Source organism: Lonchura striata, chromosome 6, assembly GCF_046129695.1.
Source record: "Lonchura striata isolate bLonStr1 chromosome 6, bLonStr1.mat, whole genome shotgun sequence".
Taxonomy (NCBI): Eukaryota; Metazoa; Chordata; class Aves; order Passeriformes; family Estrildidae; genus Lonchura; species Lonchura striata.
In genome coordinates, this window is record NC_134608.1 from 40,748,223 (window position 1) to 40,770,149 (window position 21,927).

The window sequence follows — 21,927 nt, forward strand, 5'->3', positions numbered from 1 at the left end:
AGCTACCAAGCCACATACAGCCATTCACTCACTCCCCACCAGCAGGTTTGGGGGGGGGGGGGGGGGGGCGGAACTGAAAGGGTAAAAGCTGGAAAACTCATGAGTTGAGATAAAGACAGTTAATAGGGAGAGCAAAAGCCACACACACAAGCAAAGCAAGGACTTAATTGACTGTTTCCTGTGGACAATTCACTAATTCACTGTGGACAAGCAGGTGTTCAGCCATCTCCAGGAGAGTGGGGCCTTATCATGTGTAATTGTTACTTGGGAAGACAAACACCATCACTCCAAACATCCTCCTCTTCCTCCTTCTTCCCCCCTTTATACACTTAGCCATATGGTCTGGAATAACCCTTTGGTCAGTTGGGGTCATCTGTCCTGTCTGTGTCTCCTCCCAAGCTCCCACGTACTCCCAGCTTCCTCACCACCATGGCAGCATGGAAAGCAGAAAAGGCCTTGGCTCTGTGTGAGCCTGCTCAGCAATAACAAAAACATCTCTGTGTTATCAACCCTGTGCTCAGCACAAATCCAAAACACAGCCCCATACCAGTCACTGTGAAGAAAATTACCCCTGCTGCAGCCAAAACCAGCACACTTTCCTAGTAATTGTCAACATTCTTATCACTTAATAGTTGCTGAGCAGCAAGCTGACTTCAGACTACTTGCAATGATGCCAGAATTTATTTTCCCATCAATAATTGCTTTTTTAGACTACGTTGTCTCAAATATATTGTCAAATATGCCTAATTTACAGTGTTCCAGGGAACAGAGTTAGATTTTATGATATTGTCTTATTCTTCTTGAGTGTTCACTTTAGTCTCCATTCAGGTAGAGGTCCAAAGACTTTCTAGTGAGCATAGGACATCTCTTTCAATGTGTTTCCAAAAGTTTATAGCAGAAAATTCTAGACTTTTTACAAGCAATTCTTCAAAATCTTTTTTAAGCACTTCTCTTTATGATTTCGCACTTAACATCCGAGTACCTATGATCCTTTCTGTTTTCCCCCTTTGGACATGACTTATTCTTTTTGTAGGATATCTTTTTACTTCTAATAATATTCTTTCATCTACTATTTAAATATGCTAGCTATTTTTAAACTTTTTGAAAAGGCTTTCTGGTAGTTTATCCATTTATCATGGACTCCTAATATCCAGAGCCTAGATATCTTTAAGCTTTTTTTACCCTTTTGGGTTCTTTTGAATTTCATCCTTGAAGCTAAGAGTTTAATGTAGAGGATGGGGGAAGGAAGTTTCACCCTGCAGAGCTAAGAAATTTGCATGCTTGATTATCTCTATTGTAAAGTGCCTCTTCGTTGCATTTGTACATTCACTGAGCAAAATCAAGAGCTCACTGCAGCTTTGGAATGCTCAGACTTCTTGCTCTGGAAAGCACTGCTTAAAAGAACAGTACAAAACCAGCATCACTATCACACCCTTTTGTAATATCAACTCAGTCCGTGTCAAGTTAAGTGAAACCTCTTGTTACTGCTTTATTGGCTACCTTTGCACACTGTCTTTCTGTCAGAATAGCTCATTCACTGCAATATCCCCTCTGGAACCTGTCCATGTACAGATACTGTGGAGACAGGACATCTCTGCCTGCAAGGACTCTTGTGTTACTTGCTGGCACTGTTTAGCTCAGGTTTTCCTTCACTGGCTGACCTGGTCAGCCACCATGCATTTGGATGTCCAGCTGGTCAGCTCCTTTCCATTAAGCCCCTGAAGCAACCACACGATGCACAATGCTGCTCTCTTCCCTGATATTTACAGGAAGCCCTCCATCCTCCCTGATTCAGATTCACATTCATGCCAACAAAACAGGCCCTTTCCTAATGTAGAGACACCATGGGACCCCTGCATAGCAGAAAGAGGAAAGGCACCAGTCTTGAGTTCCTGAGCAAGGGACACATGAGAAGGCCACATGCAATCCCAGTAATGTGTAACTACCATTCATCAGCTTCCTCAGCCTGAAATCCAGTTCACCAGAGGTGGCAGAACACTCTTTTCTCCCTAGTTTCTATAAACATCTTCTGAGTGGCCAAAAGAATGTTTGTGTCCCCAGTGAGCAAGTGCCTTCAGCCACACAGCCTCTGACAGGTGACATGGGAAATGGTTTTAAAACAAAAAAGCTCAGGTTTAGGTTGGATATTAGAAAGAAATTATTTACTGTTAGTGTGGTGGAAGCCTGGAACTGGTTGCCCAGAGGAGCTGTGAATGCCCCATCCCTGAGAGTGTTGAGGGACAGGTTGAATGGGCAATTTAGTCTGGTGGAAGATGTCCCTGGCCAAGGCAGGGCAGCTGGAACTGAGTGATCTTGAAAGTCTCTTCCAAACCAAGCCATTCCATGACTCTAGGACTCTGGCCCAGAGGGGCTTGCACCCTGTGCCAGGCTCTCCAGCAAGGCCAAGCCTGCTTCCTTGGCACAGGTGATCTCACCAAACAGCTGGGGTTTTATACACCCCGACATCACATTGCTAGGCAGTTGTCCTCTGAATAAATCCACATCCTTCCCATGTGCCCACCAAACAATGGCTGCAAACCCAAAGATCTCCATCTGCATGGATTAATGAGCCGAGTCTCATAAATTCCCAGCTCTCCTACATGGAAACTGAGGTTCAGAGAGAAACACTTTTCTCAGGCTCAGGCAGTGCATCACTAGCAAGATCAGGAAGAGCACTCTCTTCCCTGACCCATCTCCCTTCATCTCTCCCTGAAAGCACGAGACCATTTTCTGCCTCTGAACAAGAAGTAAGGCCTGAGAGGCCCAGCTGTCAGCACCCTTGCTCTGAGACCTGGAGCACCTTGGCATCCAAAGCTAAGCAGAAATCTCTGCAATCCTGCCACCCTCCCTGTTTTGCCTCCTTCATTTCTGTGGTAAAAATCCATAGGGACATGATATCTGGGAGTAAACACATGCATAGACACAGGCACAAAACTCATAACTAAGCTCATAAAACTAGTGAATTAGCTATTTTGGTTTGATTTTTCTGGGAAAAGGAGTAATTGGTAGATAACTCTATAACTCCCATGCTTATTTCAGGAAAAAAAAACCAAAAATGTCACATGAAAATGTCAATATGCTTCAGAACTTGTAAAAGCTGGCAAAACTAATTCTTCAGTTCATTTCATTGGATCCCAAGGGTGCATAAACTGTGGGGTACAACTGACAGAAGTTGATTAAAAATAGGCTCTTTGCTGTCTTAGGCAGGCGGGCCACATCCAATTTTGCTCTGAGTTTGAGTATTTTTGTCTTCACTTTTTCCTCAAATGACAGAGCTGTGTCCTTCCAGGTTTCTGTGCTACTTCATATTTCTGCCCCTTCAAAACCCAGCCATCCAATCTGCCTCTAAAGCACAGGGAACCTCAGAACATCCCAGCCAACAAATGCCAGCCACTTACAGTTGAAATACATCCAACTTCTCTTAACAGCAAATGTTTAACAGTAAGCACATGTGAGAACCTATGTGTGCAATGCTGCTTTCCTTCTGTTTGCTTTTACATACAGAACAGTGAAAAATCCATGTTACCTTGCTCAATTTCCCCTAAAACATTCAAGTCATCAGTCTGAAACTCCCTCAGACATTAGATGTTGTTGTGAAAAGAGACTGAAATTTATCTCTAACCATCACAGTCAGGACCTCCAAATATTTCTCCAAGGGAAAACTCTCACTTGCAAGAATCCAAGATTAAAAGTAACAAGCACATAAACATCCTTCACATGGTTTTGTATTTAGCCAAGATCTGTTTCACAAGCAAGCTGTGCTGCCTCTCTCCCTTCTCACCAATCCCCTTCCCTCTTGCCCAAGAAAGGTAATTTTCTCCACAAGAAAGGGAAAAAAAAAAAAAACCACTTCTACAACAGCAGTGCTTTAAATCACACTCAAGAAGAAAACTTCCCTTTCACCAGTTCCTAATAAAAAACCTCAACCTCTTTAATGCAAGCATTTCCAAACAAAGAACCTCTGTTTAGGACAGAGTAGTAAATCACTGAGGTAGATCTTATTTTATTTGAAATCAGATGCAGGTGAACCTCACCTTGGTTTCAAAATAACTTTTCTGCAGTCTCATATTAGTATGGACAGACAGAGGAGATGAAGGAAAGCCCCTTTCCCTCTTGCTCCAGTTTTCCCAGCTTTTCACCATTGCTGCTGTTGGCTCCTACTCCGTGTGGGTGAAGGGGACAGATGTCCCAGCCAAGTGCACATACATCACTCACACTGCTTCCAAAACACAAGGATGGTTAAAGCTGTGGAAGGTTGTGTGAAACCTCAGAGTATCCTGAGCATGATGGAGCAGGGGAGAAGTGTCTTGGACATTTCAAGCCAGTTTAGAAACATGCTCAGCAACATCAGCAAATAATATGAATGCAACAAGGAGCAAATCCAGATTGACTCCTGAGTACAGCTGAGCCAAAGCCAATCTGACACCAGTGCAGCCAAAGTCAGCATCTGTCCCTAAGCTGCTTGTAACATACCATGACATTTGCTAACACAGGAGTCACAAGTGCATAATTATCAACTTTACACATTTAATAGCCTTAAAGCTAATACTCTGGCACAAGAAACCTTTACATGACTGATTTCACAGCTCTCGGTTTTGCAGGAAAAATTTCCTACTCACCTGTGACAAGTTAAGTAATTGCACTGCCAATTAAATACCTGGCAGTGCTTTGTTGCACAGTCAAAGGCTGGCCTGCTCTGCTACTAGCAGCATTCACTCCAGACTACATAGACCAGGCACAGGGACACACACACACATGTGGCAAGATGCTGCTTGAGAATTATTTCATTCCCACAATTAATGAATTCTTCCAAATTCAGTCACCTGACTTCAGGCTACTCAAGGAGAAGTCCACTTACTACTTGGTAAAGTCCTCAAGGTTGACCTGGTGACCTCCCTGTCCTGTCACTGGCCCCCTGGTTCAAGAGAATGGAGACCCTCTTGCTGTGTTGTTACTGAATACCTGATTATTTTCTCTCAGCATGTAATCTTGCATCTTTACAGCTTAAAAAATACCCCAGAGGTAGGAGCCAGCCTTGCTGAAGCACTGCTTGCAGCTTGCACACTCTATTTAGGATGGCTGTGAAGAGTCAAACTGCAAATCCAGGGCACCAACACTGCACAAACAGTCTGAGTTCTGCTCAGGGATTTTGGGTTATCTGCACCTCCCCAAGGTTTTCCCAACAGAAATGCAAGCCCAGTGTACAGAAGACAGCCCAGGCTGAGCCATGCCATGGGAGCTGAGGTTCAAACAAGGCTTGGTGCAGCCTGGAGAATCATGCTGGTCTCTATGGTGGTGGCTCAAAAGCCTGGCACCAGGAGCCTTGAAGGCTGAGGTCCATGCACAGTACCAGGGGGCCAAACCTCATGGAAGGCAGCCAGCAAACTGCTGGCACTGCTGACATTTGAGAAACCACAGCAACCAGATTTGCTAGAGCTCACTTCATTGGCCCCTCTTACACTGCAATTTGTTTGCTGTCAACCTGACAATTAACTAGATGCCTTGGTTTGTGTTTTGTCCCAGGGCTCTGCTGGCACTTTGGAGGTTAGATAACAGCAGTGTGGTGCTTCTTACCAACAGCAGTGCCCCTGTCTGTCCACTGTGCTCCTGCAGGGTCAGATCCCCAGCATCATTAGCCAGCTCCTAAAGCAAATGCATTTTCAGGATCCCAGCACAAAATTCCTGCAATACCCTGCAGGAATTGCAAGCACTTTTTCATATTTGTTCCTGATAATAGCTCCACTCTGAAGTGTTGCCAGGGAATCATTGGAAATCCAGGGGTAAGAGAAGTTACGCAAGAGCAGAACTGGTGCATACACAGCTAGGAGAGGAGATTGTCCTCAGCCTCTTGAGGTGGACACTAAATTGCACCCAGAAATCCTCCATTAATTACTGAAAAAACCTAGCTAAAATGATTGCAAAAAGAGCAGAAAAAGCTTTCTCATAGGATGAACAGAGAAGATTTTTTTTCCCCTGATTCTGGTAGAGCAAAGATACTGCACTGTGCACAGATCCCCTCTACACTGATCAGGTCAAAGTAAGGCATGGAGGTACAGTCCCACTACACCAGCATGATGAGCTTTGCAATAACACAGCATTTAAAAACAAGCACCTGGGAGAAATGCTGACAGGCATGGAGGGGACTGGGCACAAAACAGAAAGAGAATAAAAGACTTGCTTTCAAGTTCAAGTTTTTACTGACTGGATGAACCTCTTGACACAAGGAGAGAATGATTTATATATAAAGTGATATGAGAATAACAACCAGTCCCATTAAAGATAAATTCTCCTGTGCAATTTCCTGTAATTTGGAAAAAAATAGTGTTAAAGACGCTCCTGGGGTGCTCAGTCTCACCTCTGCCCTAAGAAACATCCTGCTGCACCATGAGCATTTGACTTCCAGCTCCTTCCTGTGCAGACATGGAATGCTCATGCCTACTCACTGTCATGCATCACTGTAAATGGCATCTGTTGGATGCTTTTAAGCTGTGAATTGCTGAAAGGAAATGTACAACCCACATCTCAAGCCTAGGGAGCAGATGACAGACTCAAACCTCTTTGATACAGTCATTACCCTCACTAAAGTGAATGTAATAAGTCTTCCTGCAATCCTTACAGGACAGATAGACACGATAGTCATGACGCTAAAAAGTACTGCACAAGAAACCTTCAAAATTAGCAGCACAGGAAGACTGGGAGGGAGGTTTATTTTTCCAGCTGCATTCAGGAAGGCCTCTGCAGGACATAGCTAAATCACCCTGGCTTTTCACCCTTTCGCCTTGATTGCAACTGTTTGGAAGATAAACACTAGCCTATCTTTAGCATTGGCATCTCCCATGTTATTCACTCTGAAATGGAACAGAAAAATGTCAACAAAGAACAGTTGAAGAGAAACTCATTTATTTGGCCTAACCACTGGAATATGACATTTTCCTCAAACATGCTACAGCAGATTTTCAAATACTCTTTGTAGATGTGTTAACGTCTACATCTGTCTCTTGAAACAGAAAAGAACACAGCTATTCTCACCCTTGAGGAAGTGAGTATCCAATGCCCTGCTGCTGGCTGGTGCAGCACGGCCTCCTGTGCCTCCTGCATGCTGGCAGCACAGCTGCACGCTGAAGGAGGGATGGCAACAGCAAAGGTAAAGGGCCTGCTAGCAGCCCCAGCTGCAAAACAAAAATTAGGAGTGAGGACAAGGATCATGTGCTCACAGCCTCTTGAAGCTACCCTACACTCTGTGTATCACAGGGATTTCTACCAGACCTGAAAGCAAAGGGAAACTGAAAAGTAGCCTAAAAGCTGCAGTACTGGAAGGACACTATACAATCTCTGGAAATCTTATGGATCTTATTAGCTGTGTACATTATGCAACATAAGACACATGGCTACGGAGTTCCCACGTGATGTTTGGCAAAGGGCTTGCAGACGTTGCAAACCCTTTCCCAAACCCAGAACTCCCAGAATTGAAGCACTGTTAGGAATCTGATGAGGAAAATTAGCCCAGCTGTTGGTAACTGCTTAGGTCTTACTGATTTCAGTTTGCCTGCCTGACTGAAAGTTGTTCTGGAGGTCAAGTTGCTCTGCTTTGTGCATAGATGTTATGTACCATGCAGAGACAGCAGCCAAAAGGGTCTAACTGCAAAGGGAGAAAAGATATTTCACAGGCTGCATGCAGGGATTCACATGGGGTCATTTAAATGCTTTTTTATGAGCAGGTTGGGTCAGAGTCCAGACCTGTTTCCTTACCTGCTGAATTGCTTGCACAACCCTCCCCTGGTGCTGGAGGTCAGCTGGAGGTGCTGGTACTGCAAGGGAGTTGTGAATGACCTGTCCAAAAACAAGCCACACCCCACGTCCCCCGTGTTTTCCTTAGCTTTAAGCTAGAAAAAGATAAGCTTCAGTTTTGCAGTAACCAGGAGCCAGTCACTTGGGTCATCTGCTGTACCTCAGTGCCCAGAGGGTAGAGATCTGTGGTTTGCAGTCCTGTGTCACTGGTACCATGTCCATCTTCTTCCTCTGCCCTAGCCCTTACCTCTCCAGCTGATCAGTATGAGTGCACCTCAAACCACGACATTAGAAGCACCGAAAATCTCCTGAAAATCATACCAGAGAAATATTAGCTACAGCCCAGTATCAGCTAATACCTTCTGACTGAGAAGTTTTAATTTCCAGAGGCTTGCCTTTAAGGAAGGTTCTACGACAGGATTACTCTGTTAGAACAGGAATGTTTCAAGAAAATGGAGAAAATACAGGCAGAATATTCCCAGTCCAGGAATTTGGCTTCCATTCTGCAGAGGGCTTCAGACGCTTTTCAGCATGTATCCCACAGAGAAAATCTTACATGTACCTGCACACACACACATGCAGCAACTCAACAGAAGCCTCACTCCTATAAATTTACCATCATCAGAATCCCCTTAACTTTAAACTGCAAAAAATGTCCACATAGTATCAATTGCTCTAGTGAATAAAACTGCATTCTAACCAATTACCAAAACCGTCTGCAGCAGTAAATAACTTATGGGTCAGAAGGGGAAGGGGAGAAGAGACAAAACCAACTTGGATGAAAATAGAAACTATATATGCATTTCTGTGAATGCAAGAGACTTGCCCAGTTGCATCAAGGCTCTCGGGCACCAGTTATAAACGCTCTTTAAACCTCAATTCAGGTTAACAAAAATATCTCAAAGAAGTAAATAAAGTAGTTTAAAATCAATCTAACTCGACTTTTGTCTCATTAGTTTATACTTGACACTACAGCCTGCAAAACCTCTCTGAGCAGCAAGCAAAGCATTGCTGTCTCTGCACTGGCTACCGACGGCTTTTAAATCCCCTTACTCCTAAAAGCTGAACAAGGACAGCTGAACACCTGAAATAAGGACAGCCCAGTAAGTACTGTGCAAATATATCAGATTTATTACTCTTTTAAGGAAATAATAACAGACATTCAGGTAGAAACATATTAAATTAATGCAGTCAACAGTTTAAATGCAAAAATAAATATAAAGTCCAGCAGCTCAATGCATCTAAAACAGCTCATTTCTTCTAACGAATAGAAAAGATTTTTTTTTTTTTCTTTTTGTCTTTTAAATGGTGAGTTTCATACAATCAAATAGAAACGAAGGTACAAGCGCTTTCTTAGAAAACATCCCGAGGCGGCTGCCCGTCCGGGCGCCGCTGTGCGGGCGCGGCGCGGCTCCCGCAGCTCAGTCCGTGCCGCCGCCGGCCGGTCCCGCCGAGCCTCAGAGCGCCGAGTCCGAGTCGCTGGAGTCGAGGCTGTTGCGGAGGCGGCAGCTGCCCAGGCGGTCCCGCTGCAGACAGAGGTTCTGCGTGCTCCGCCGCAGGCACTCCAGCGACTGCAGGAAGGACTTCTTGGCCTTCTCTTCCTCCATGGGGGACACCCCCTCCTCCTCCACCTCCTGGATCTCGTCGAAAGTCACCGGCTGCGTCTTGAAGCGCGACTGCCGCGGCCGCCGCAGCTTGCCCTTGGGGGTCTTGGCGGGGCGGGCGGGCGGCGGGAACTCCTCGGACACGCAGACGAAGTGCGGCATCACCGCCTGGTAGCTGGAGCAGATGCCCATCAGCTCGGCCGGCTTGGCGGCCATCCCGCCGCCCGCGGGAGAGCCCGCCGCGGGGGCCGGGGCCGGCGGAGCGGGGCGCGCTGCCTCGGCCGTGCCGGGCGCCGAGGCTCCGGCGGGCAGCGGGGCAGCGACGGGCCCCGCGGGGCGCTGCGGTACCGTGCGGAGCAGTGCGGACCGCTGCTGTCCGGACAGACCTCGGTGCGAGCGGAGCGCTGAGCGGAGCGGTACCGAGCGGAGCGCGGTACCGAGTCGAGCGGTGCGGTGCCGAGCGGAGCGGAGCGCGGTACCGAGTCGAGCGGTGCGGTGCCGAGCGGAGCGGAGCGCGGTACCGAGTCGAGCGGTGCACCGAGTGGTGCAGAGAGGCGCAGCACGGCGAGGAGAGGAGCGCGGTGTGGAGCGGAGCGGAGCTCCCCGCTGCCTCAGCAGAGCCGCTGCCGCCGGCACCCGGCCCCGTTATATAGCGGCGGAGCCCCGCGGGAGCATGCTCAGAGGCAGCGCACTCGGCCGCAGCGGAGCCCACTCGCGGCCGGCCGGGCTCTCCCCCCCGCATGACGTGTCCCCGCACCGCCGCCCCCGCCCGCCGCGGCCCCTCGCAGCGGGGGTGCCGGGTAGAGCCCCGGGCGGCGGAGCCATCGCGCTCCATCCCGTCTCCCTCTCCCGCCTCCCCTCCCCTAAACCTCCAGGGCATCCCTCTCCTGCCCCGCGGCACCCAGTGGAGCTTCAGGCGGGTCCCGGACTGCCACAGCGGTACTTCGGCTTTCTGCGTTTCACCGCGCTGCGTTTTTTACTAATACCCTGATTTCTATGGCTAGGAAAGAGTACCGACGCACCTGTCACATCAGCTTTCAGCTGATCACTACCCATCAGAGTAACAAACCCGCGCTTAAAGGAAGCTCCAAGACAAGCCCAAATCTGAAAACTCTAATGTTACAGTGGCCCAGATACAAGCTGCAGAGATCATCTGTAATAGACCTAGTCAAGAACCAACAGCATGGTTTAAACAGCACTCTGGGATCTTGTTCCCAAGTTTGCCACCTCTAACGAAGCTTAAATACCTCCTTCAGTGTGAGTCCATTTTTTTTGCATTTAGTAGGGATTCTAAAATTTTCCATTCCCCTGTGCTCTGTGGTGCTTCTTTGATATGATGCAGATTGAGATCCTCAGACAGAAAATGGCATATGAGCATTACTGAGCTGAAACAAAAGCTTGCAAATTAGTGACAGCTGGGACCATGCTTTAAAGCTGTGTGTGCCAAGCACTCTCAGTGACAGAAAAATCCAACAGCGTAAGAAAAACTTATGATAGGAATAGAAAAGGAGCTAGAGGGAGGAGGAGTAAAAAAGGATGAGGGAGGAAGAGCCTGAAATGGTTAATCTGGCCCCTCTTCAGGGCTCATGTTAGATGATTCCCATAAAGACTCTCTCCAGTATAGCTTCACCCACTCGAGGATATTTTTGAAGCTTGGTTAGGAACCAGGAAGGAAGCAGAGGCTTAGCAAGAGTGTCAGGAATTCTGCTCTGGGATGCTGAGGGGACAAGGAAAATGCACTCAGGGCCTGAGGTTTGCCGAGCAGGCAGTCACGCAGTGCCCCATCTCAGCGTGCACATGCAGCGCAGCACCGCAGTGCGGAGCACCCGGGGCACTGCCAACACAGACTGTCAATTAGCCCACAGTGGGATCTACACTTACCCCTGCAGCTCTGGGTCTGCACCTGCACCAGTGCCAGTTTACTGTGTTTTGCCATAAAACACATTCTTTGTGCAGAGGAGGACAAATGCTCTGGAAAAAATCCCCAGGAGCTTACATATGCAATACACATGCTGTGCCATAGTCCAGCATGCAGAAATGGCCTTGTTTTTGTGAGCTCACCATCAGAAACTCTCAACCTTGTCTTTGGGTAACTCTTAGGACTGGTCCCCCCTCCTTTCAAATTGCCTTAGCAGTGGCAGTGTTTCAGGACCTGCACTGGGGAATAAAAAAAACCAAAAAACATTTTAATTACAGCCCTGTCTCAAAGGGGATAAAATAGAACAAGAACACAATTTTAGGAGAGTGGGGACCAGAGGCACTGGCTAGTGTCTTTCCAGAAGGCTGGCTGTTTTGCTCCTTGCCAATGTGAAAGCAACATTAAAAGCATTGGCGTTATGAAACACCTGGCTGCAATCTCTTGGCTACTTGGCTCCCCAAGGCAGCTTTAGGGCCAGGGTCAGCTTGAAACCTTTTTGTTGGGAGATACTATCAGCTTAATAAGGGAACAATTCTATGTTCGGTCAAATGGAATCATTCCAGCTTGCAGAAAACTGTGTGTTTTACAGTTTATTTTAGTGGCTAAATTTAGCCCATACATCCCTGCTGCAATGCAACAACCTTCTCTCCAAAAGCTCCATTTACATACAGCCACTTAAATTCCTGACAACTTGATTCTGCAGTACAGCAAAGGCCAAACTCTGTTTCCTCAGTACAGCCGTCTAAGACAAGCCTGATTATGAACTTGGAGGATTTCTGGGGCTGAGCTTGCCTCTCATTCAGAAACAAGATAACACAGGAGCCTTGTTCTGGCAGTGCAGAAAAACATTGCATATTTATTCAAAGCAAGGTAAATTTAATCTGCTCTAGCCCAAAAGTATCCAAGGTTCTGTCAAAAAACAGGTTGGTTGACTTGATATCTGAACTTCAACACACATCCCAGTATAAACTGCCTGTCTGGTTTCCTACAGAAAGTTCAGTATGAAGGCAAACTCAGATATATTGAATACCCTCGCAAATATGATTATAAAATGCTCTCGGAAATTTCAATGCTGAGCTGGAGCAAGATCACCATGGTAATAACTGAGAGACCTTGAAGATATTATTTAAGAAAATTTAGAAAATATATCCTGTGACATAATCCCCAGAGTCAGATCTCCAAGGCCCTAACATGAAAAAATATTTACTCAAGTAGTTTAAATAATGGCCTTAATTTCACTTTCTCCCAGCATTATTTAATAAAAGGAAATGAAATCTTGTGATTTCAATGAGTAACATTTCGTCAAGTTTCAGTCCATTTCACTGCACTTCATGTCAACCCATTCAGTTTAATTGTTTTCATTTCATTTCAGGTATTCTTTTTTTTGGATTGCATTTCATTTTATCGTAATTCCTCTTCTGCATGTTCAGCTCACTTTGCTCCCTGATATGGAGAATTCAACGGGTATTATTTAGAAAAGCTTTGGAACTTTACAGTGCAATTTATGTAAGCCCATTCCTCTTAAAAGTTCTCAATTTCAGAATTTTCAGGTTTTCTTTCAATTGTTTTTAATTTCATCATACCTCCACACTCCTGTGTGTTTGGTTACCTTCCTTCTCTGGTTTGGAGATTTAATTTCCTTTCATGAAATGAAGAATTTTCATTCTTCAAATGGAACTACATGAGTTCAGTGAGCATCATTTTGGCACGTTCCAATCCATTTTACTGCAAAAAACCCCAATGCACTGTACCACCATTGCTCCCTCCATGCTTTTCTCCTTGGCAGCACCCATGGGCTGGGCACCTCAGCCTCAGAAAACGCTGATTTGACTGCTCCACTCAGGGTTAGGATTAAGAAAACCCTAGCCCTAACAAAGCCCAGAGCTCCAGGGCCACTGCAGCTACAAAAGGCATGCCAAGTGGACCACAGCTATACCCCAACACTGCTCCCCACACCTTGCTCCTTGCTACCACCCATGTGCTGTGCACCTGAGCAAATTTCATCATAATTCTTTTTCTGACTCTGTGGTTCACTTCATTCCTTGATTTTGAGATTTCAATCTGTGTCATTTCGGCAAGCTTCAAAACTTTTCACTGTACCTTGTCATCCCATTCCGTTTAAATATTTTCAGTTTCAGAATTTTCTAGTGTTTTTTCATTTCATCATAATTAATATCCTTTTTGTTCTGCTCATTTTGTTCCTTGATTTCAAGATTTCATTTCCTTTCATGAAGTCACATTGTATGCCAGCACACTGCACAGGCACAGTATGGAACCTTTACCAGAGCTTTGAACTTTTTATGTTCATATTTGGGGCCTTGTGTAGTTAAATCACCAGTTTTATAGGAGGAGACAATTATTGCTGTTGAAACATAGAAATTGTCATCTGGTTATTCATTTAAAAATGTGATTATTGAAAACACACATACAGCATTTGCTGGCGTTCAGATCTCATGCCATAGAAGCGAAAGGAACAATTAAAAGGAGGATGCAGGGATGGATAAAAACAGATGATACTCACCTCTTCCTGTAGGATAAGCAATTTTTGAAGGGCCAGGGCTTTTACAGAAACCACCTGTAGCTGGGCACTCACAGTGACCACCACAGTTCATGTCCCAAAACAGAGCAGTTACTTTGCTGCCTGTCAGAGCTGATGGGGTCCCTTGAGAGCCAGCAGGATAAGCTGCTTCCCAGACAGATGCCTTAACCCATGTACGTTTCAAATATCCTCCCAAAACATACTCAACAGTAAAAGCTGCTTCTTGCTGCCCTGGCAGGTGGCATTTCCAGCCACCACACAGTACCTCACTGTGTACATCTCCACTCAGCATCCTGGTCAGGAAAGAGGAAGGAGTTGCTGCTCTCTCGCCACTAGAATTTGTACCTTGGAACAACCATTTTAAAAATAGCAATAAAAACATTCAGCCAACTGTGACCTAACAGATACTGCTTACAAACTGGAGATGACACACCAGTAAACAAGCAGCAAATACAAACTACCTCTGAAAGCAGAAGTCTTCGTGTCTCTTTCTCTGCATGCACATCTGATTTAAATTCCAAAGTTGTACCTTTCTGATGGGGGAACCCAACAAGATCCAGCCGAAACCCACTGTTACGCTTCTGCCTGGAGAAAAATAAACTGTTGTTTCTTTCTAGCTATCATAATAAAACTTACCTGGGCAGCCTGGCCTCTCTCCAACACACCTGAATGCATTTACACCAGGGAATTAACTGGCTAACAACTTGCAAGAGTTATGCACTCAGGGCTCTCATTTCCCTTTCCTTATGTATTGGCTGGATATCCTTTACCTTCCTTTCTACTGTTTTGGCTTCAGCAGCCTTTTAACATTTTCTTCCTTTGAAATAATTAAATTGAAACCAAGCCAGCCCAGCAGCTGACTGCCTCAGGGTAATCCCTCACATTCCCCTGGGCCATGCCAAGGGGCATCATTTGGGGGCAGCCACGGAGAAGCCAACAGCACAGGTGAGGAATAAGCACATCTCCCCTTTGCAGCAGGAGGTGTTGGCAGAGCCTTAGCTGCAGGAGATCCCCAGAGGCAAGAGAAGATTTGGCTTGTGCTGAGGCACACTCTGCTCCCAGCCTCCTGCAGGCTGGGGTCCCCTCCACACCCAAGCACCATGATTTGTGTGAGATGAGGGAGAAGCATGAGGAAAATCCCCTGCCAGCACTTGCCATGTACTGGAGGGCAGCCATGCAGCAAGGCACCTGCGAGTGGTGGCAGGAGGCTCAGGCTGCTGCTGGGATCTTTGCAGGCAGCTCATGGAAACTTCCAGCAGAAAGCTCTTCCCAAGGCATCTGCTAGGATGGGCAAGTTCTCTGAAGGATGTTTCAAACTGGGTACTGGGTATGTCCAGTGTAGAGATTATAGGAGCACAGATGGATTTTTACATCTCACCAGTCAATCTGCCACAGAAATGGTGCCCCCTTGATACTTACTGAGGTTTTAAGTTGTTTTAGATAAAATAACATTTTAAGAAAAAAGGTTTGTCACATTTGTATATTTAATTTTTATATATAACTTGGCTATTTTAACTGAAAAAATTTCTTTCCAAGTCTCCCTAAAGTAAGAAGTGGACTATTTAGCCATGTTATTGATTCCCAACTTTTTCTTTTTTACAGAGAGCTTCATGGTATGATCCTGGCAGACATGACAAACACTTGTCAGGACTTGTGGGAAGTTCAGGATCCCACAAAGTTAATACAAAATATGTCTGTTCAAAGCTCCTTTTCCCTCAAATATCTCAGTTTTAGTCCTGCCTGCCTTTTTACGAGCTGCAATAAATCCCACAAAGCTTCTGCCCCATGCCATTAGGAGAAAGTACAGATTAAAATGTTTGAATGTATGAATGCTTCTCACAGAAATGTATTATTTTATTATCTTCATAGAATTGTTAAAATTGTAAAGTGACAGCTGAAGTGAAAAGCCAGTCTTTAAAGTTGCACTTCACAAGTTAACAGCATTTCGCTGTCATCACACACTAATAATAAATGTAGTAATAAAACTCTTTGTTTTGAAAGAGAGCTGCAAAGTGTTTCCTGACAAAAAACTGCTACATTACATTTCCCTTGTGCGGCCTCAAAGGCATCAGAAGGGATGGCAGCTTTCCCCAGCACTGTTGTTGATGTATCAGGGAACAGTGATATGAGGACACAAGAAAAAGTGGGGTTCCAATGACCGAAGACCAGTGATTGCAGAAAACTCAGCTCTTTAAAGAATGAAACTCTACTTTAAGCTAATTAAGATACTGACTCTGCTTTGAATATTCCTCCTGGTACAAGTTGCTGCCACATGAAGTAAAACCTCTATCCTCCCATGGCTTAAACTGTCAATGTATTACCATGTCCAGCTGTTACTGTGACCCTATCAAGTAAGCAGTGCAGAAATTAGGATTTCAAGTTCAGGACATTCTGTCTCAGGTTCAAAATCTGGAAGATTTTGAAAGTTATTAAAAAGGTCTAGGAAGAAAAAAGACTTTCTGTGTGCAGGGAAGAACTTTGCTGATGTATCCTTGGAATTTCCAACCCTCCACATCTCCACACTGAGCTGGTGGCTGGGCCAGTGCTGATGACCATGAATTCTGTGCTGCCTCCTGGGACACGAGTCAGCTGGAGAGCAGAAACACCACTGGCAAGGCAGTGAGGATTCTCCTGCTCCTTGCCAGGGAGGCCCAGAGTAACCCAGAGCTGTCAGAGCACTTGTCTTGGTTTCTCTTCTGTACCCAGCTGCTGAGCTTTGCAAGAGTGGAATTGGATTATTTCTGAGACCTCCCATCCTCTCTCAGATTTGGACAGAACTGACCACACATATCAAATATAACAAGGAAAGCCTGACCTTGTTAGGTGAGAGACCTAACAGAGAGCATAGCCACAAACGTTCTGTCTGCTTTGAAGGTCAGACAAAAAGAAAATCTTTTCTGTATGAGCCAAGATTAAAAATCTTAAATTGGTGCCACTAATCAGATTTTAACACTTCCGATGGATTTAATCTTCCATTTTCTTCTGCAGCTAAAAGCACCGTGGAACATCCACTTATTTAAGCAGAATGAATTTAATTTTTTCTTATCTTGATAAGTCTATTTGTAAGCAATCAAGAAAGAAATCAACTGTGGTCTAGAGATTAAAAACAGAAGTTTCTTGACAATTGAACTATCAGGCTTTAAGTAACCGAATTCTTGAGACATTTTTGTTCAATCTCTAAATGTTTCTGCGAACTTGAGACAAAAATTATAACAACCAAAGTAGTAAATTGCTGAGTGATGGTTCAGTAACTGAAGCCCTGCCTTGCAAAGAGCCAGAGCGGTGCTAATGAGGAGAAGGAGAAAGAAAAAAACCATAACCCCACTCCTGTCAGATGAAAGCCTGTAGTGCCCAAAGCTGAGGAAAGATCTTTTCTAAGGTAAAATAGAGCCACTTTAGTCTCTGCAAGGATAGTAAAGCCAGGAGATAACTGGCAAGGTCACCACGAAAGGATGATCAGTGCAAAATACAGGGGTGTTACAGAGAAGCAGCCAATGCTCAGGGCGTGTTTTTCTCCCTGTGGCTGCTGCACCACCAAGGTGCTGTCCCTGTGTCTACCCTGCCCTGGCTCACTCAATTGATCTCCTTGCCCCAAGGCCTGGGAGGATTTCTTCAGGCTGGCTTGTCAGCTTATTCCAGAGTAACAATCTCTTCTCTGGCATGAACTGTCATGGCTCCACCAGTGCTCTGAAAGTGCAGGTATTGGCAAATTTTGCATTATGTACAGTGTGTCAGACACTGTCTCACTGATGTGACCACCACTTCCCCTCTCTTTCCCTCCTACTGCTTCCCAACAGAAAACATCACCAGGCAATTCTTAATCCCTCTCCCACCACTTGCCCTTGCTTCTCCCAAAAAATATCAGGGAGTCTGCACCTTCCTGCACTCTCCTCTCCAAGCTCCCACAGGTATCTCAAGCCGAAGGCATGCCATGTCAGTCAGACAGACTGCCTCCTCCTTCACACAGATCTGCCCCCAAAGAGCAGGAAGTGGGGAACAGAAACTGGGAACCATGTAGATTCTGCACCCTGACAAACCAGCCAGGAAGTGTGGGGTGTACATCTAGGCCAGTACACCCTCTGGAAACTCATGTCTCTGCTCACTCCTGCTTTATCTTTTGCTTTCTGCATCAGAAGCTTTCAGGACAAGAAGCTTTCCCACAGCCCTCCCTAATGATGATGAGGACCCAATGATAAGTCTGTGACAAGTCACAGCTACAAATCCCATCCAACCCTGAGGCTCTTTCTAGTCCATATGTTCTTCCATGTGCATGGCAGCCTGCCTTGGCACAAGGGTGCTGCTGTAAACACATGCCCGGGGCAGAGGGCTGGCACTGGCATCTCAGAGATCAGCTGTAATGTCAACAGACTCTTCAGCACGGATCTATGCGATGCCTCCACAATGGGAGCACAGCAACAGAACAAGTAAAACCTTCTGTGACCAGCAAAGCAGCTGCACACACAAATTTAGATGGGAACAACTTTCAGCTGAGCACCATTCTGGATCCAGTGAGCACTGTCTGTCAGGATGATCCCATCATGGGAAGAGTTTGCTGTAAGTTTTGCTCACCCAGCAATACCTTCTGTGTGAACAGAACAACATTTTTGTTTCTGCTGGGAAACCTGAATCAAACAAACAATGGGGGGCATGGAACAGACCTCCTTGCTCCTTATCCCGATTAAAATTCTTCAATACTGTCCCCAGTTTCTTTACTTGAAACAAGGCCTCTCAGCTCCCTCGAGAGGTGTTTTCCCAGCATGAGCCACCAAGCACTTGCCAGCTTCAAGGGAGCTGGCAATAACTCCACAAAGCTGTTCTGAACACTACACAGGAGGAGGAGGCAAATCAAATAGACAAGAGGAGAAAGCACACATCTGTCACTCTGATGAGTGGGTGACTCTTTGAGAAGGGCCAGCACTCTCATGGCCAACCATCATCAGTCTCTCCCAAGTGTGCTGAGAGGAGATGATACCTGCAAGATCTCAGCAGAACTTAGGAGCAGACAGGACAGGCCAGGATGCTCCAATTTAAACTAATTATCCAGGTTGCTGTGGAAACCTCAAGGCTGGGAAAGAAGCACTTTGAAAACAAACCACAGTGAAGCAGATTTCCTATCCACTCTGAAAAGGTTTATGACCAGAATAGGCAAAGTGGGCGTTAAATGCTTTTGAGCTAAGGCAATAGTAGCAGCAATTGAGGAGGAGGCATTATGGATTCACAGCACCCATCATACAGGCATCTTTTATCCCCAACCCCAGGAGAACAGTCCCCTGTATTTTGCCAACACTACAGTATGAAAATTCTGAAATTTTAACTCCTTCCTGGCACCCTGTCTCTTTCTCCATTGCTATTGTAGCTATAAATTACCATTTGTAGCCATAAATTACTATGTGTAACTATACTAACCCTGTAAGTAATGACAAACAGAAAAGACACAAGTAGAATTCATTTGATACTGACGAAGTAAAATTATCCATGGCTTCAAAGCTAATCAAAACTAAATAACCCAAAGAGTTCTTTTTCACAAAAAAAAAAAAAAAAAAAAGACCAAAACCACCACAAAACAAAACCCAACAAAACACAAACAAAACAAAACAAAAAATATCCCAAAAACCCAGAGCAGAGAAGTGACAGAACTTTGCTATTGATTTCAAATGGTGTGTGCTCAGATCAACCCACTGTGGCCCAAAAGTGCAATACTGAATCAGATACACTCCAACCTCACCAAGAGTTTGTGCTTGAATATTCAAGTATTCTGTGACAAAATGATTACAAGTAGCATTAGGACAGAGTGATACCTGACACCAGTGTGGTTAATTAATAATGTTATTGCTTGTATAGCTGTTAAATAAATGAATGGTTACATATGGACCCAGTTGTGGGGTTTTTTTTTTTTTCAGAACAGCTCCATCCTGAATGCTCCCTGAGGAAGGCAGGCTACTGTCCATCCTTACCCAAGACAGTTTCCATTCATCTGCTCCTTATCATCAAATCTGAGGGCCATTACATTTTGGAAAAGGTGATGGCTGTTTTGGAAAAGGGAATCTTACCTTTCAAATCCACCTATTTGAAAGTCAAACAGTTTTGAAGAACACAGTTTTTGAGCATTTTTTGGAAGAGACACATACTCTGCTGAAATCTTCAAGGACCCTTCCAACCCAAACCATTCTGTATTTCAAAGAAAAGGAAAAAAGTAAACCAACAGTTTCTATCTTCCACATAAAAACAGTGACACAGAGGTGTTCTGTAAGCAAAGAAGCTCTCAGCAGCTGCTGCAGCCCCTCAGATGGACAGAATCTGGTGCCAACCACAAAAACAAAACTCTCAGGGCAGCCCCCTGCCCTCGAATCCTCTGCAAACATATAAATAGTATATTTTACTTTACTTCAGTGTACTCTGATTTTAAATTAGTTTTCAAAAAGTTTTTGGCTTGGTCATCACAAGAAGAAGGAAGAAAGCAAGCTTTTTAACTGGAAAGTAATTATTTTGGATGACATTTTTAGGAATACTGTTTTCAAATCCATGTAACTAGGGGAAAGGTTCCTCCACCTATCTTTAAGTTAAAGAATGAAACCTAACTGCCTATTTACCATTCTAAACATGCTGCCCTTTGCACCTGACTGCAACAGCAGAAACAGCTCAACAGCAGTGCAAGAAATGTGCAAGCTGCCCGGGTCTCTAGTGAAAAGTCTTTAAGTGCCATGGGAACAGCATCAGCTCAAGAACTCTCAAATCTCACTTTTCTGCACACCCATTTTGAGAACTCAGCAGAAGTGCCTGTAGCATTCGGGAAGAAGTTTCTAATGACAGGAAAGTCCTTGCAGAAAAGTCTCCTGAGGAGCTCTGGGTCTGGAATCTCCTCTGCCCAAAGCCATTTCCTGCTGTCTTGGCAGACAGGGGCTGCAATTGGCTCCTGGCTAGCTGATTTTTCTGGCGAAGAGGTGGGGGAAGGAAGGAAGGACCTACAAGCTCCCAGCTGACAAAGAAACTTGACCCCTAGGCCAACTGCTCCCCTTGCAGCCAGTACAGGCTGGGAAATGATGCCATACACCTTCTCCTCACTGTCAAACAGATTTGGATACAGTGAAGCTGACACGTGAGAGAAAGCAGAATGCAGCAGTCTCCAGCAACAAAAGGAGCGCTGGAGGACAGAACATTTCTCCTATAAATCATTTCATTTCTGGGGAGGAAAACTTGGTCTTTTCCCAAAGGAAGTAAAGAAACTAGACCAAAATTTGCTAACATTACTATATTGAAACCAAGAAACAGAAGTGAAAAACTGCTCTTCCACCTCTTCCACAACAGTATCAGCCTCTAGGGTCCTGCATTAGTTATGGGCCATAGATTCACTGAATTCAAATGACTTGCAATTCCCACAGACTGAGGTTTGGGGGTTTAAAAGTTTCCAACTCATCCCCATCTCTTACTCTTTCTTGCAGCCTGGCTGTTCTTAACACAGTGAAAACAAATGGAGCTTATATGAACTGATACAGGCAAAAGTGTCTTCTCAGAATGCCTTAACCAATTAGCACTGTCCCTCAGCTAAGCACTCCCACTCTCTGTCAGAACTGCCAAACCTGGACACACATACAGGAATATGCACAAAGCTCCAATGACACGAAGAAAGTAAATATAAAAATAAGTGTCTGCCTCCTTCAACTCCATTTCCCATTAAATATTTCATAAAGCCTAAACAAAATATTCAAACACAAGGAAATAATAAAAATAGTCCAAAAACATTTCTGTACAAATTGAGATGAAAGTGAAGACATCATTAGATAATGGAGTTAAGTTTTCTAGTAACATTCTTTCATTTTAGAAGAATAATGTATGGTGGTTTAGGAACTTAAACCACAACAAATACAGATATTTTCTCAACACCAATTTATTCTTACAGTGAAGATTAGCTTGCTTAACAAAGCTAATGTGTTACAAGGCATAGAGTATTTACCTGTGCTTAGATCCTACTGCAGGCAGGCAGTGAAGATGGACCAAACCTATGATTTGAACCTGTACAGTGATGATATTTAGCTGCAGTAAGAACTTAATCACATAGGCAGCACTGCTGACTTAACATC

The 21,927-nt window shown here is 44.9% G+C and overlaps 1 protein-coding gene across 1 annotated transcript; it reads right to left on the minus strand.

The window, feature by feature from the left end:
- Positions 1–8,896: 8,896 nt before the first annotated feature.
- Positions 8,897–9,641, minus strand: C6H11orf96 (chromosome 6 C11orf96 homolog). Its single transcript, XM_021533619.3, has one exon. It carries the CDS (start codon positions 9,606–9,608, stop codon positions 9,246–9,248), a length of 363 nt encoding a protein of 120 aa, XP_021389294.1. The 5' UTR covers positions 9,609–9,641; the 3' UTR covers positions 8,897–9,245.
- Between the last annotated feature and the right edge of the window lie 12,286 nt (positions 9,642–21,927).

What these genes read in the sequence shown, in the direction of transcription:
- C6H11orf96 (XM_021533619.3), bottom strand. Translation starts at nt 9,608, where the DNA reads ATGGCCGCCAAGCCGGCCGAGCTGATGGGCATCTGCTCCAGCTACCAG.